At 36.8% G+C, this 15,530-nt stretch overlaps 2 protein-coding genes across 8 annotated transcripts in view; both read right to left on the reverse strand.

Annotated features, from left to right (window-relative positions):
* Window positions 1-15,530, reverse strand: part of LOC306989869 (sodium/potassium/calcium exchanger 3) — a 164,321-nt gene that overhangs the window by 108,016 nt on the left and 40,775 nt on the right. The gene's annotated exons all lie outside the window — the stretch shown is intronic.
* The window catches only part of sipa1 (signal-induced proliferation-associated 1), a 53,688-nt gene that overhangs the window by 11,214 nt on the left and 26,944 nt on the right, over window positions 1-15,530 (reverse strand). For all 7 annotated transcript variants that reach the window (XR_013795745.1, XM_079595874.1, XM_079595875.1 and 4 more), the window contains 8 exons: window positions 15,101-15,275; window positions 13,862-13,965; window positions 11,622-11,779; window positions 10,938-11,541; window positions 9,412-9,686; window positions 7,952-8,341; window positions 5,780-5,909; window positions 4,281-4,404 (listed from right to left, as the gene is read on the reverse strand). Coding sequence is in view for 6 of the 7 variants with exons in the window: in XM_079595874.1 (XP_079452000.1) it covers window positions 4,281-4,404; window positions 5,780-5,909; window positions 7,952-8,341; window positions 9,412-9,686; window positions 10,938-11,541; window positions 11,622-11,779; window positions 13,862-13,965; window positions 15,101-15,275 (1,960 nt within the window). In the remaining variant the exon portion in view is untranslated. The remainder of the gene's footprint in view (window positions 1-4,280; window positions 4,405-5,779; window positions 5,910-7,951; window positions 8,342-9,411; window positions 9,687-10,937; window positions 11,542-11,621; window positions 11,780-13,861; window positions 13,966-15,100; window positions 15,276-15,530) is intronic.

Genomic DNA, 15,530 nt, shown 5'->3' on the forward strand with positions numbered 1-15,530 from the left:
TCATGAGAAAGCTTCATCCTGCAACAAGCCACCAAAAATGGAGACTATTTTGTTGTTAATATAACGATATATGTTTTTTTTTTCTAAGCAATTGCTGTAGTAACCGTAAGATTTTTCATCCCCCAAATTGTTTAAAGTGAAAGGTTCCTACTGACATTCTGGGGATTGGCTTAAAAAGGCCTGAGTAAAGAGAATAACACGCATGCACACCCGTATGCATTTTAAAAGAGAGCCTGGAGAGATGTAACCGCTCAACTAACAAGGGGCAGCACCGAACAGATGGCCCAGAGACAGCGACTTGATTTAAGGCCATATAATACCCCTTATCCCAACCAGCCCTAGCCTGGCCCCCATCTGTCCAAAGCTTTACACTCATTTTAAAATGTCAATGCCATTCATGCCTTGATTCAAATCTTTCAAAGCTTGCTGAATTTACTTATGGATGAGAGGGCTGGTCGTAGATCAGCTTATTTTTCAGAAAGGTAGCGTTTACAGGAGAAGGGCTTATGCAGGAGTAAGGGAAAATGAAACCTCCCAGAGGAAGAGGAGGAATAGAGCTGCCCTGTCGCCAAGACAAAAGGACAAAAGGAAGCTGAGCTAATGTACAGAGCAAAACCCTAACAGCTGAAACCATACCAATATAGCTAAATACATGATATATTACATTTGATACATTTTTCAGCTCATTAGTCAATTTCCACGTGCATCTTGAAAAGCAAATGTGGTAACACTTTTTAGTATAAATGGAGCTATAATTCATTATAAGTATTACTCATAAATATATTTATAAAGACTCATTAAGACCTATACTGCATTATAAGAAAAGTTATAGTTAAATTTATATAATTTTTTTATAATTACTTATAAGTCATGCATTTGATTTTCCAATGTGCATGCTCATAATCCATTATACACTGATTTATAAATGATCAAATATAAAATAGTTCCAGACAGAGACACTTATTTGCTGCAACAATTAGTTATCAATGATGTATTTTGCTAGTGTGTAACATTAAAAAAAGCTAAAAAGAAATTCTTAATTTTATTTACAGGAATTATTAGTTACATTTACAAATAAACTATTTAAAATGTATCATGAGCACATGTCCAGGTTCAGATTTAATCATTTATAGAGGTTAGTAACTGTATTATCACTCACAAAAATGAATATTTACAAGAACACAACACATCTATTAATAACAATATATTCATGTATTTGACAGAAATAAATCTGAACTATAATAACATTACAGCAATGCAGGCTGCATCTTTGTAAATACATTCATGGAACAATATGACTGACTAATTAATACAAATAAATCAGTGTATAATGGATCATAAGTATGCGCATTGAAAAAGCAAATGCATGACTTATAATAATTAATTTTAATAATCTGTTACATTTATATAGCGCTTTTCTTGGTACTCAAAGTGCTTTACATATGGAAGGGGGGAATCTCCTCAACCACCACCAATGTGCAGCATCCACCTGGGCCGGGTTTCCCGATAACGATGTATCTTAGCTCTTAAGAGCGCTTTCTACGTGCAAGGTTACGAACGCTCGCGGCAATTCCACGCGCGTTTCCCAAACATGCACTTAACATGAACGCGCGAGAACGCGCTCTACGTGCAACTTAAGAGTCGTTGTCCATTCGCAAAGTGCTGAAATATAACCTTATATGGATTCCTATTCTGAACGTTTAACCTAATAATCGTCATCTGTTGTGGATTAGCAATCAAGACAAGTCTATATAAAGCACCTACAGGCGGAGGTACAGACAAAATGGCTAAAAAAAGATTACATTTAAAGAGTGCCCTTACTTAACAGGAGGAAGATGAAGAGGACCACATGATGGCCAACCAAGAAATCGCCAATACATGGCTGGTTTTCGTGCACGTCACTGACAGATTTTTTTTAATTCATCCATATTTTGCCCAGTCTTTGAAGCATATTTTCCACATTACTTCTTTTATATATTTTTTTGTTAATTAATTTAATTTAGGTTTCTATTTCTATATTTTTCTTCCCCTTTTAATTATTTCATTTATAAATTCATGTAAACAAAAAACGAGTATAATAAAGTGTACAATAAAGTACAATCAAAACATTATTATATTACGTTGCAGTGTGTTAAATCTAGATAAAATTGTAATCTGCCGGTTGTCCTGCAGGTGACCTCATAAATCTGTCTTCTTACGATGCACTTGGGGATGTACGATTACTCCAGAGCACTCGTAGTTCTACGAAGATTTTCAAGTGCTACTTAAGCTACGATGCTTTTGGGAAACAGACCATAATATTAAGATCAGTCGTACGATCGTTTTTACGATCAACTTAGGCTTACGATGCTTTTGGGAAACGCAGCCCTGGATGATGCGACGGCAGCCATATTGCACCAGAACGCCCACCACACACCAACTTATTGGTGGAGAGGAGACAGTGATGAATCCAATAAGTATATGGGGATGATTAGGAGGCCATGCTGATGGACAGAGGCCAATGGGCAAATTTGGCCAGAATGCCGGGGTTAAACCCCTACTCTATTTCTGAAGGATATCCTAGGATTATTAATGACCACTACAGAGAGTCAGGACCTCAGTTGAACGTCTCATCCGAAGGACTTAAGTAATTCTAAAATAAGAATATAAATGTGACTATAACTGTTCTTATACTGCAGTATTAGGTCTTAATGAGTCTTTATAAATATATCTATAGAATAGTAATAATACTTATAATAAATTATAGCTCCATTTATACTTATTTATAAGCATGGACGTCATAGGAAGTGTTACTGTGGAGGTTTTGGAAAGTGCTACGGCAAGTTTTTGCACCATCTAGCGGTTTAGAGGAAAATAAAATCAAAGGCGCCTTTCCCCCCGGTGCGCCTTTAGCCCTGTTGTACCCTATATACAGTAAATATATAATATTAGAGGCATGTGATGTGACATTTTCAATACTTTAACATAAAAATAATGACATTAAATAATGTCTCTTTGTTTCTGAATTGATGAAGTCATCAGTCACGTCACACAAGTGCCCCCATTAGGGCCGCAACTAGGGTATCCGGGGCCACCGAGACTCAATGCCTCGTCTAGCGATGGCCCCGGGACCGAGTTTGGTTCTCGGACATGATGTCTCTCCTAGAAGATGATCCTCCATGGGAGATTCCCGTCAAGAGGGATCTTTGGTCTCAAGCAGGGGGCACGAATTATCACCCAGACCAGTATGGAAATTGTGGGTTTGGCTAATGAGGGGGGATCAACCAATTTCCTGCAGGGCTATATCCCTCCACTTTGAAGGTGTATGTGGTGGCCATAGCTGCTTCCCATGCACTTTTGGGTGTGATTAGGGAGAAACCCACTGGTGTCTTGTTTCCTAAGTTGTTATGAGGATGAGGCCTGAAAGCCATGCAAGGGTTCTGGCTTGGCATTTGGCTCTGGTACTAGAAGGTCTGTCCCCAGCACCATTCGAGCCTATATTGGCCCCGATTTTGTTGCAGAGCAATTTCTAAAGACTATGTTCCTACTGGCCAATGCCATTACGTCTCTTAAGAGAGCAGGAGATCGACAGAAATCTCTGTCGTTTCCCCTTCATGCTTAGAATAAGCTCCCAGCATGGTTAAGCACTTTAACTTGTGCACCCTAGACCGGGTTAAATGCCTAAGGTTCCAACTAATGTTGCACAATCTATAGTCTTGCAAGCCTTTTGTCCTCCTCCATTCCAGACGTCAGTCCAGGAGAGGCAGAGCACTGGACGCTTATGTCCACAGAGATTCCTTGTGGAGGAAGTCTGATCGTTTTTTGGTCTGTTTTGGGTCGCCTTGGAAAGGTTCACCAGCGACCAAACAGACTAATTCAGCTAATTCTCTTGCTTATGAGGTTTGGTGTCGGCTTCACCTATGGCTGTCAGAGTAGCGGCATTGACCACCTCTGTTCATGACAACTCCTCAAGCCCCAGTTGGCTCGCTTTGAACCAAGGTATTTGGCAGTCCAAAAACCCCTGGACGTTGGCCCAGAGGAAGCCCCGATGAGGCCTGATCAAGCCCCGGGAGTGACAGTGAAAACACAACTGGCCCCGGCACGCACTAGCATGCTCGCTTTTGGCACTACACTGAAAACACGGCAATTGTGGAATTGATTATTTGAGGGATTTTTTAATATCCCACTGCAAATATTGGCCTGCTAACAGTGGTATAAACTTATAACATTAACTACACAATTAAATTTAAAATAAAACATTTACAGCATAATGTTTTGTGGTATCATTAAGAAACACTTACTCTTAGTGATGGAGTTATGGAGGCTCAGAGCTCTGGAGTTTCTTTCTGCACTTTCCATGCAGGCAGATCTCATGGTCACATCACTGACCGATGGCAGCTCCTCAGTCCCCTGATCAGGCCCAAACTAGACAGAGAGCAAGAATCAATCAATCAATTACTGTAATGACCAAGATATTATAGTAATTGTGTATAACTAAATATAACACTTCATTTTACAGTCCTGTTCCCCATGTACAGTACTACATATTTACTTATTATAGTAATTGCAATAACTGGGTAATATCTAGGTACTAACCCTGAACCTTATTAGATGCTGATTAGATAGGCTATGCAGTGTTTCAATGTTGAGGAAAAGCTTCTTAAAAGTGAAATGATTTCTGTAAATCCAGTGATAAATGCTGTGGCTCTCAGTTTTCAGTGAGAAACATGACTAGTGGCTGGCCTGTGTGTGCAATTCCACAAACCTGGAAGACCCTCTGAACGTATATAAGCAGTAGACTTTTATAGAAAGGAAAATTTTTAAGATAAAAAAAGAAGTATAATCAATGAATTATGAATAATTTACTGCCATTGTGACAATAACATGTAATAATATAATCAATAAAAAAGTGAATTTAAAATTTTTAAATTTGAAAAAGTTCTTAATTTTTGTAAATATAGCATAAATCCTTTTTCTTTTCCCTTTTTTTACATCTGCAATGTGGATATACTGCAGTATAAAATATATCAGGTTACTTCTACTGCTTACATTTTTTTTATCATTGCATGAAAGTGATCAGAAAATAGATTATACTGTAAGACAGAACGTTTCTGTAAATAATTATTTCTCAATGTACTCATTGAAACAGAAGACAAATTAAGATGAATATGACAGAAAATGTGGGGAATAGAGGGAGCAAAAGTGATTTTATGAGGGAAAGATGAAGTGGGAGGAACACAGTGAACATACAGGAAGGAAAGAGAGAGAGAGTGGGAGAGGGATCTCAGAGGTTAAAAACCCTTCTAAAAACACTACAATCACTTTCCAAACACAGAGAGCTACAAGCTGATCCATCAGTTGCCCTCTGTGTGGGAGGCAGGATCCTGCATACACAACAGCAGCAGATCATGCCATGCTTCAGGAGCTCAAATCTGTTGTGCTATTCTGGAAGTTGTTCGTACTTTTCATTTCTAAGTAAGAGTCATAGCAGAAGTGAATGATTCATTTACATTCTTAATGCATCGATTACAAATCCATCTTGAAACATGGATTTTTAAAATAGTGAATCGTTTCGGTCAAGAATCGGTTTAAAACGCAAATAAAAACCCAGAATGAATCTCTCTTGATGAATGAATCTTGGTGAAGGAAAAGGTTTACAACTCAATAAGATGATAATGATCATTATCATAATAATCATCAGGTCTTGCTTGACTTGACATTCAATCAAAGGAATGTTTCTCCCATCAGCTTGTAAAACAAAGTAATGTCACAATAACAAAAAAAAGTGTGCATTTCATACCTCTTCCACTAGCTCTGGAGGCACTTTAGGTTTGACTGCCAGTATAAGGTCAGGGGTCTCGTCCCTAAGCTCTCCAAGGTTTTCATAGATGTGTCTGTTTCCTTTCAGCCCCACATTAGCATACACATGTCTGACAAACATACACATAGAGAGAGACATAGTTAAAATAAATAAAATAAAGAATAGAATAAAAAACGGCTGCTCATGTGTGTCAACAACAATGACCTTTTATGAGGCTGGGATATGAGCCTTTTTTATAACACCCAATTGCTTCACCCTTCACTATTGTGAATAAAGTATTTTTAATTTAGTTAATATATGTGTTGTCTATTTGTGAGTGCTATCCAAGTAAAGGGGTCATGCATATTCTTCCTTACCATTGTGAAAAATTTACTTTAGCATACTTTTAAAAAGAGTACTTATTAGTTAAGCAAAGGACATTTGCTTAACTGAATGTTAATTGTAATTAAAAGAAAATATCTTATAATTTAAATTTATATTAATTTAAATGATCTTTAGAGTGCTTTTTTGAACCACTTAATTAGGACTTGTTAGAACTTGTTTATATGTAATTTAATAATTACTTCTATTGTCTTTAAAATATGGTTAAAGTAAAGCAGAATGTACTGACAAGCATTTGTGGTAAGCGCAAATACACTTATATGTCATTTCTATTGACACTTGTATGGCATGTCTTTAAATGTATTTGTAATTACACTAGGGCAATTAATCGCAACTAATCGTTTGCAGAATAAAAGTTTTTGTTTAGATCATATTTGTGTGTGTACTGTGTATAATAATTATGTATATATAAATACACAAACATGCATGTATAATTTTAAGAAAAAATTATATTCATATATTAAGTATTCATAATTATATATAATATAAATTATATTTAAATATAAAAATGTATATAACATGTAAATATTTTTTAAATATATACATGCATGTGTGTGTATTTATAAATACATCATTATTTTACACAGTACACACATATATGATGTAAACAAAAACTTTTATTCTGCAAACGATTAGTTGCGATTAATCGGTATGCAGCCCTAAATTACACATTTCAAATGAAGTAGCAATTTAGTAGTCTACATTTAAATATATTAACTAACCTAAATGTAATATCGAAATAACACACTACAGTTAAAATTATAATCACGTACTTTACATGGATTTTAGTATGTTAGTCAACACGTCAAAATAAGTGTACTTGTTTAAAGCATTAGAAAACATTATTAAAACATAATGATTTAAAATGTAGATTGACATGTTTAATTTGAGTTTGTTAAAAAAAACGGCCTTTTATATTAATAATATTATATTATCTGCAAATACTGTTTTTTTAAATATACTTTTAAGATTTGAAGTACACTACAAGTGCACATTGAAGACAATTAAGTGCACTTCTTTTTCACAAGGGGAACCAAAATAACAAAGAATTCATCATTTTCAAAGAATGCACCTTACTGCGCAACATAAGACCACAGCCGATTTCTTATAAAATGTCAAAACAATATTGCTTTTCCTTTTAAGTATAAGTTTGGTACACATGACCAACTTTTTTGAGTCCTACTCATGATGAGTAAACTGTAGATGAGTCCTAACACATAAAAACAACCAGTTACCACAGGTGACGTATTATAATTGATAGTTAATTAGCACAGATCCATCTTTCAGTAAAAGTTTGTTTGCAAAGTGTGCGTCAAATTGTGGCCGATTTACAAAAGAATTGATGCCATTGGCAGGTGTGGCAACAGTGTTGTTGTTATTAACTATTAAAGGGATAGTTCACTTTAAAATTAAAATTCTGTCATCATTTACTCACCCTCAAGTTGTTTCAAACCTGTATTAATTTATTTCTTCTGCTGAACACAAAGAAATATATTTTGAAGAATGTCAGTAACCAAACAGTAGTCTGAACCCATTGACTTCCATAGTATTTTTTTTTTCCTACTATGGAAGTCAATGGGTACAGTCTACTGTTTGGTTACCGACATTCTTCAAAATATATATTCTTTGTGTTCAGCAGAAGAAATAAATTAATACAGGTTTGAAACAACTTGAGGGTGAGTAAATGATGACAGAATTTTAATTTTAAAGTGAACTATCCCTTTAAGTGTTATAGTGAAATCAGAAGTAGGCAAACAGAAATCTGTATACCCTTCAAGGATGTCCTGGCATGGAGGGTGTCCTTCTAATGAGTAGCTTCGTGTGAGAGAGACAGGGGTGGTTTCTGTGGTCTGACTCTTCATGCTGTCCTGCAGGGATGTTGCCCGCAAGAGGGGCAAGCTGGGTGGGGAGAGGAGTGAATCTGTATCCATGGGCTCGGGAAATACCATCTGCTCTCCATGTAGTTCCTGCTTTGGAGTTTCACTGTCATCCATCTTATTTTCATTCTCTTTCATCTCCTCTTCCTCCCCTTCATCATCATCATCATCACCATCATCTTCATCGTCGTCATCATCCAGAACCCAGGCTTCGCCCGATCGCCCTTCTCCGGATTTGCTTTCTGCGTCCTGGATGGCTTTCTGGTAAAGCTCAGAGAAACTCCTGAGCTCAGACACAAGAACAAGAAAAAAGGGAAAAGAAAGTGAAGAGCAACGGTAGTGAAAACCTCAAAGTTTCAGCTTATTTATTTCAGCATAGTTAGTCATGGGTGAAAAGATCAATGCTGCTATTTTGGTTCTCTTTTTTGAAGTATGTTATATAATCAAAGACTTACATAAATCATGCTGAGTGAGTCGCTTTATATAGGACTTTTTTTAAACAGTTTTAAACCAACATGTACTTGTGTGTGTAGGTTTAGATCCATCAATAAGCATTATGAAAATTTAATGATAGTTGGCCAGCTGGTGAAACACTGGCTAAAACATGTTCACAATACAATGAGATCTGTCCTTCAATCAATTGCTCCTTCCCCTCTCTATCCATCTGGTTCCCTCCCTAGGGACATAGCCTCTCTCTCTCTCTCTCTCTCTCTCTCTCTCTCTCTCTCTCTCTCTCTCTCTCTCTCTCTCTCTCTCTCTCTCTCTCTCTATAATAACAGTATTACTGTTTTTACTGTATTTTTTATCAAATAAAGGCTGCTTTGGTGAGCATAAGCGACTTCGGTCACACTTTAGTTTAGGGTCCAATTCTCACTATGAACTAACTATTAATTGCGACTTTTGCCTCAATAAACACCTAATTACTGCTTATTAATAGTTAATTAGATAGTTGTTAAGTTTAGGTATGGGGTAGGATTAAGGGATGTAAAAATATGGTCATGCAGAATAAGGCATTAATATTTGCTTTATAAGTACTAATAAACAGCAAATATCCTAGTAATATGCATGCTAATATAAGCAACTAGTTAATAGTAAGAATTGGACCCTAAACTAAAGTGTTACAGAGACTTCTTTCAAAACATTGAAAAATCATACCGTCTCAAAACGATTGAATGGTAGTTTGATACATATGCACAGTTTAGCACTCCATCCTCCACTCCCTGCTGACTATTTTTACTAGTCAGCCCACTTTTTGCTAAAAATCACTGCAGTGTACGACGTACGAGTGCTTTACATCATCTCTCCATTTTGTCCACCCTCTTGCACACGCAAATAAGCCATCACCTCTATTACCTGCGTGGTTTTCCGTTCTCGTCTGGAGGAATGACTGTGATGTGGATCTTCTGTGCCGTGCGGAGGAGTCGGCTCCTCTCTTCCTGGCTGAGGTGCACCAGGACCTGACCACAGAGACGAACAACACGAGCCCCCAACTGCAGCCCGCCGCTCTCTGCATATCCAAACCGCTGCAGCTCAGTTACAAAGCCTTCCTCGCTCATCAGGAAGCCAGGCTGACCTACTCCGTCCCGCAGGGGTGTGATCTCACGCGCCTCACAGCCTCGTGTTACCAGCTACCAGGGGAGTTGGCATAGAAGTGTCATGTTAAAATGGCATACTGCATATCATAAAAGCTCAAAGTCAAATTTGACAATATTTCTGTTTTTATGGTATTTTGGTTAAATAAATGCAGCTTTGGTGAGAATAAGAAACAGCAACATATCAAGATGTAAACTGAAACCATATATTTTTTTTTTCTTGTCATCTATTGTGTTTATTTAACAATATGCACAAAATGAATTGTGGTTAATTAATTTACCTTTATTGACAATCCCCACTTTGTAATAATATTGTATATGTTAATATGTATTGTATGTCTTTTTTTAATTCAAGAGTGCAATATAGCTTTACACACATGCAAATGTAAACAGTTTTGTTGTATTTTGATGGATGCTCATGTTTAATATTTACTGCAGCAGTAAAAGCATACAGGAAAGTAGTAAAACCATTTTATGAAGGTCAGATACATGTGGTAAAAAAGGCAGTAGATGCACCTATATTTGCAATTTAATTCGGTATGAATTGACAAATAACATTACGAAGCCCACAATAACAGTATTTACATTACAGATATACCGATCAATATGTTCTGAAATCAAATCCCTCATCGCACAGTGCTAACAATTCATGGGATTAAAGTGCCTCTATTACGCTTATTCGGATTTTGCCTTTCATGTAGTCTGTAATATAGCTGGTTGTGAATGTCTTCTAAATGTGAAAGATCCAAGTGCAGATAAATGGAGTTATTGTCTCCCAAAAGAAAGAACATATTCTGAAGTGCCTGAAACAAGTGTTCAAATCTACTTTGCAAGCACTTCCAAATGATAAGGACTTGGACTGGAATTGATACGACAAAACCGACGCCATCATTACTGTTTGTATCACTGTGTATCAAGAGCTGAGGAAGCCTCAGGAGCTGAAATTTATATATGGTAATAGGAATTTTGTTTCCGAAACAAACTGTAAGCGGTAGACCAATCACAACAGACGGGGCCATCTGACCAATCAGAACAGAGTAGAAAGGAGTTTTTCTAAAAAAAAAACTCTCGGAAAGGAGGGGTTTAGAGAGACCGGATCCTTGATCGAACCAGTTCAGACAGTGTGAGAAAAGAGGTGATGCTGCAATGTATATTATGAGAATTTTTGTGTGTTTTTGGACCCTGGATGTATGTAAACCTATTTTAGGAGACAAATTAGAAACCTTTAAAATAGCATAATATGGGCACTTTAAGTAATATAGATTTGCACACTGCATTTCATCTCACCTCCAGCCTCTGGACAACCTCCTTAATATCCTCAACTTGGCTGTCCAACATCGTCACGGTCACTGCCTCGCCTCTCTCGTAGAAGATATCCAGGCAAAGGCCACCCTGAGCTCCAGTCTCAGTCACGGCCTTCCAGCCGATGACATCGCGGCAGCTGCAATTGAACACAACTGTTCTAGTGGATCGCTCGATGAGCACGACTGACTCCGCTGACACGCCGAGCAGGCAGGACAGGCTAAGACCGTTGCTCTCACCGCCCTGCACGACGGTGACGGCCCACACTAAAGCGCCTGCGCTATGAAGCTCTGCGCCTTTAGCTCCCTTAAACTTCTCTTTGCGCTTCCCGCCAAGTGAAAGCAGCGGGAATTTGGTGGAAGAATCAATGGGTGTGGTGGTGACGTAGTTTTCCGCTAGGTCTTTCAGGTACTCTTGCCGTGTGCGTGTGGCCATAGAGCGAAATTTTTCCGCTTTCTCGGCTGCGTTCTCTGCATTAATGGCTTTGGCAAGGAGAAAGTCACGGAAGGCAGGAGAACGGGGGAAGCGTGCACCTTTAGGGAAGAGAGGACCAAAGAGCGGGATGTCCTTGGAACGAGTTACAGCAACTCTGAGAAAGGTGGAGATAAAGACATTTTTTATTTTTTGTTAACATTTTATGTGTTTTTTTTTATGTGTCTACTCTTTTACCTGTAATAGGTGTTGTCGGTGCAGGGCTCGTGTACTTGGACAATGATGAACACATGCTGAAAGTGAGAACGGATGGCTTTGGGGGTGAAGGGTAAAGCACCTGGCTCTTGGAAGACTATTGTGATAATATCATTCCCTATGTGCCTCTTCCTCAGTAACTAGAAGAGAAATAGAGAAAACAGAAACTTAGATATTATGCTGACAAAAATAATGTTAGTTAACTTGGAAATGCTTGAGGACAAAATTTGCATTCTAAATGTGGTAAATTATTCTAATTATTTCATTCTAAATGCAGTGACTTGTGTACTTGTGTTGTGTACTTCAAATCTTATAGTAGTATATTTTTAAACTGCCACTTAAGTGTCCCTAATGCAGTGGTTCTCAAAGTGTGCCTTCAAGGGGGGTATCAGAGTCTGAAATTTAAAGGGATAGTTCCCCCAAAAATGAAATTTCTGTCAGTAATTACTCACCCTCGTGTTGTTCCAACCCCGTAAGACTTTCGTTCATCTTCGGAACACAAATTAAGATATTTTTGATGAAATCTGAGATCTGAAATCTCTCACTCCTCCATAGGCTTCTAAGGGATTGAAACACAGAAGAGCTGCGCAGATATACTCCGTGAACCCACTCGAGGCCCACACTGAAGATAATGAATAGTGTAATAAAGTCGTTATTTTTGTTTGTTTGTTGCGCACAAAACAGAATAGTTATTAAAGACGTCGTTAAAATAGTCCAAGTGACTACAGTGGCTCAACCATATGTTTATCAAGCGACAAGAATACTTTTTGTGCGCAAAAAACAAACAAAAATAACGACTTTATTACACTATTCATTATCTTCAGTGTGGGCCTAGAGTGGGTTCACGTAGTATATCTGCGCAGCTCTTCTGTGTTTCAATCCCTTAGAAGCCTATGGAGGAGTGAGACAGCTCTCAGATTTCATCAAAAATATCTTAATTTGTGTTCCGAAGATGAATGAAAGTCTTACGGGGTTGGAACAACATGAGGGTGAGTAATAATTAACTGACACAATTTTCATTTTTGGGTGAACCATCCCTTTAAGTGTCTGAAAACATTCTTCATGTTTTCACACGTAAGTATATTCTTTTCAAGTATATTATTTATTTTCTGTAATAAGTACAGTTTTTAAAAATATGCTAAAGTGTACTTCTTTTTCACCAGGGGAGACATATGTTCACAGCACATTTACGTTTCATAAATTTGATGTGTATGTTGGAAATGGCATGTAAACTTTTCAATGCCCATTGTGTTATTGTAAAGGACCCCAGGGCTGGTTGCATCAGCTGTGTTACAACTTAACCTAGTTTTGACTAAGTTACAACTTACGCACTACCAAATATTTTTGCGTTGCGCAATTAAACTTGAAGCGTAACTCTATATATGTATAAACTACATATTTACAGAAGCCTCTGATTAGGAGTAATGGTTGGTATAAAATAGCAGAGAACATTGTGTGAATATATTACTATTTTGTTAGTGGCTCTTCGGCACAAATCCGTCCTAAACATTGCGCCGCTGTCTGCATCGATCCATGTAGTGCATGTCAAATAAAATCAGTCATAATAAATGTCATCACGTATGTATTTTTGTATCAGTATTTATTTCAAATACAGTTTCTGAATGTTATTTTTGCAACATATATAAATACCTATTATATGATCACGATTAAGTAGTATCGTATTTAATTGAACTTATTTTTACTGTTAGTTACGTAAGGCAAAAGTTAGAATGAAGGAAGTTAGTATTTGAAGGCTACTATAGGAATATATATTATGGAGAGCTTACGAAATACTAACTACATTCTACCTTAGGAACAAATGGTTAAAAGTACAGAGTTAGCTAGTAGATATAGGTTTCTAGTGTGGACTTTACGTTCCAATTTCAGTAAAAAAATACTAATGGCTGGTGCAACCCTACCCAGGTCTCTTGCTTGACTAAAAATAAACAACTGAAAAGGGCCATTTATTGAAAGTTAGGCTGCCAGTGACACTTTTCATCTCTTTACTATTATATTTTGAATATGATATATTGTCAAACACTATATTAAAGATAAGCAATTCAACACATTTAAAATTAGCAGATAGATATAAGCTCCTAATAGTTATTCTATTGCTGATTCATATCATTGTCCTGCTAATAATATGAGTAATGATTTTTTTTTAGAAATGACTATAAGTGGTGCTCAGTTTTAAGGGGATATTCTCTGGTTCTTGGAGTTACCTGTTGTGTATTGTTGGATGTGTATGGAAGCATGGTGGAGACATGAAACATGATCTCGTAATCCTGGTAGCGAGTATACAGTGAGTGTGTTCCCGTGGAGTCAGCTGCAAATAACAAACACACAAACACTATTATTACACACTAAATCAAAATCTGTTATTTACTATGTGAATATATTTTAGAATGTAATTTATTCCTATGATGCAAAGCTGAATTTTCAGCATCATTACTCCAGTGTTCAGTGTCTCATTAGCCTTCAGAAATCATTCTAATATGTTGATTTGCTGCTCAAAAAACATTTCTTATTATTAGTTTTTTTATTTTTATAAATGTAATAGTTCAAACGAATAGTTTTTTCATACCATGAAGAAGTCTTTACTCGCATATTTGAATAATTTAATGCATCCTTGCTGAAGAAAAGTATAAATTAATTTTAAAATATAACATTTTAGTGAACCTAAACCTTTTAAAATAAGAAAAATAAACAATTACAATCACAATGTGTGTGGTCCTGGTAAACCCAAAGACAGTAATAACGGAAGTGTTTACCTTATGAGGACATTAATTTGGTCCCCATGAGGAAAACAGCTTATATATCATACTAAATTATGTTTTTTTGAAAGTGTAATAATGTAGAAAGTTTTATGTGAGGGTTGTGCTTAGGGTTAGGGGATAGAATACACACTGTAAAAAAAATTGCTGCGATTATTTAGCACAACTTAAAATCCAACATTGTTTCAACTTTAAAAAGTATGTGTTCAAGCTTGACTTAAAATATTAAGTTTAGTTAACTTAAGTTTAGTTTGGTTAAGTTGGATATTTAAGTTATCTCAACAAATTTTAACTAATCGTAGCCACATTTTTTACAGTGCAGTTTGTACAGTATACAAATCATTATGTCAATGGAAAGTCCCCATAAACCCAAAATGGTGTATGTTCTATACTGCATATGGTTTATGAGGACACAAATGTCTATAATGACATATTACAATGTAAACATGGTTCATGAGGACATTAACACCATTCACACCTAGTAAACCTTAACTTAAACTTAAACTTAACACTAAACAGTGTTTTTTAAATAAAAAAAGTTTTCTGTGATGGTAGGTTTAGGGGTAAGGTTTAGTATAGTGGGAAAGAATATACAGTTTGTAAAGTATAAAGACCATTACGCCTATGGAGAGTCCCGTAAACCACATATTCAAGTGTATGTGTGTGTGTTTTGAGTTTTTTTCTTACTTTTGGTGTCTAGTTGAGCTCTGTATTTCTCCCAGGCCTTGAGTCGCACTCTGTCTCCAAGAAGGTCCAGAAACTCGTCAAACACTGGGCCGGCACTCTCATTGTTATACATGTCCTCCTCAGTACTCTGTCCTGCTCTGCAGTACATAACCCCCACCTTACGCTGGAAGTTCAACTGCACACACACATACACACGCATTAGCAATGATGAAATTACGGTTGCTTATCCAACTAGTTTTCTACACACACACAACACCATTCTTCCTCATTTTTTCACTCAGCCTGTTTCACACTGCATGCACAAGCAGCGTAACTACAAAAGCAGGCTTTTGCTGGGCTTTATCACTGACAACATTTCTGCTGCAATTCTCAATATCTGGGACTGAAATCAAATCATCAGACCCATTTCAAATGCCACTGTCAGACATGT

This window comes from Phoxinus phoxinus (assembly GCF_949152265.1).
Source record: "Phoxinus phoxinus genome assembly, chromosome: 2".
NCBI lineage: Eukaryota > Metazoa > Chordata > Actinopteri > Cypriniformes > Leuciscidae > Phoxinus > Phoxinus phoxinus.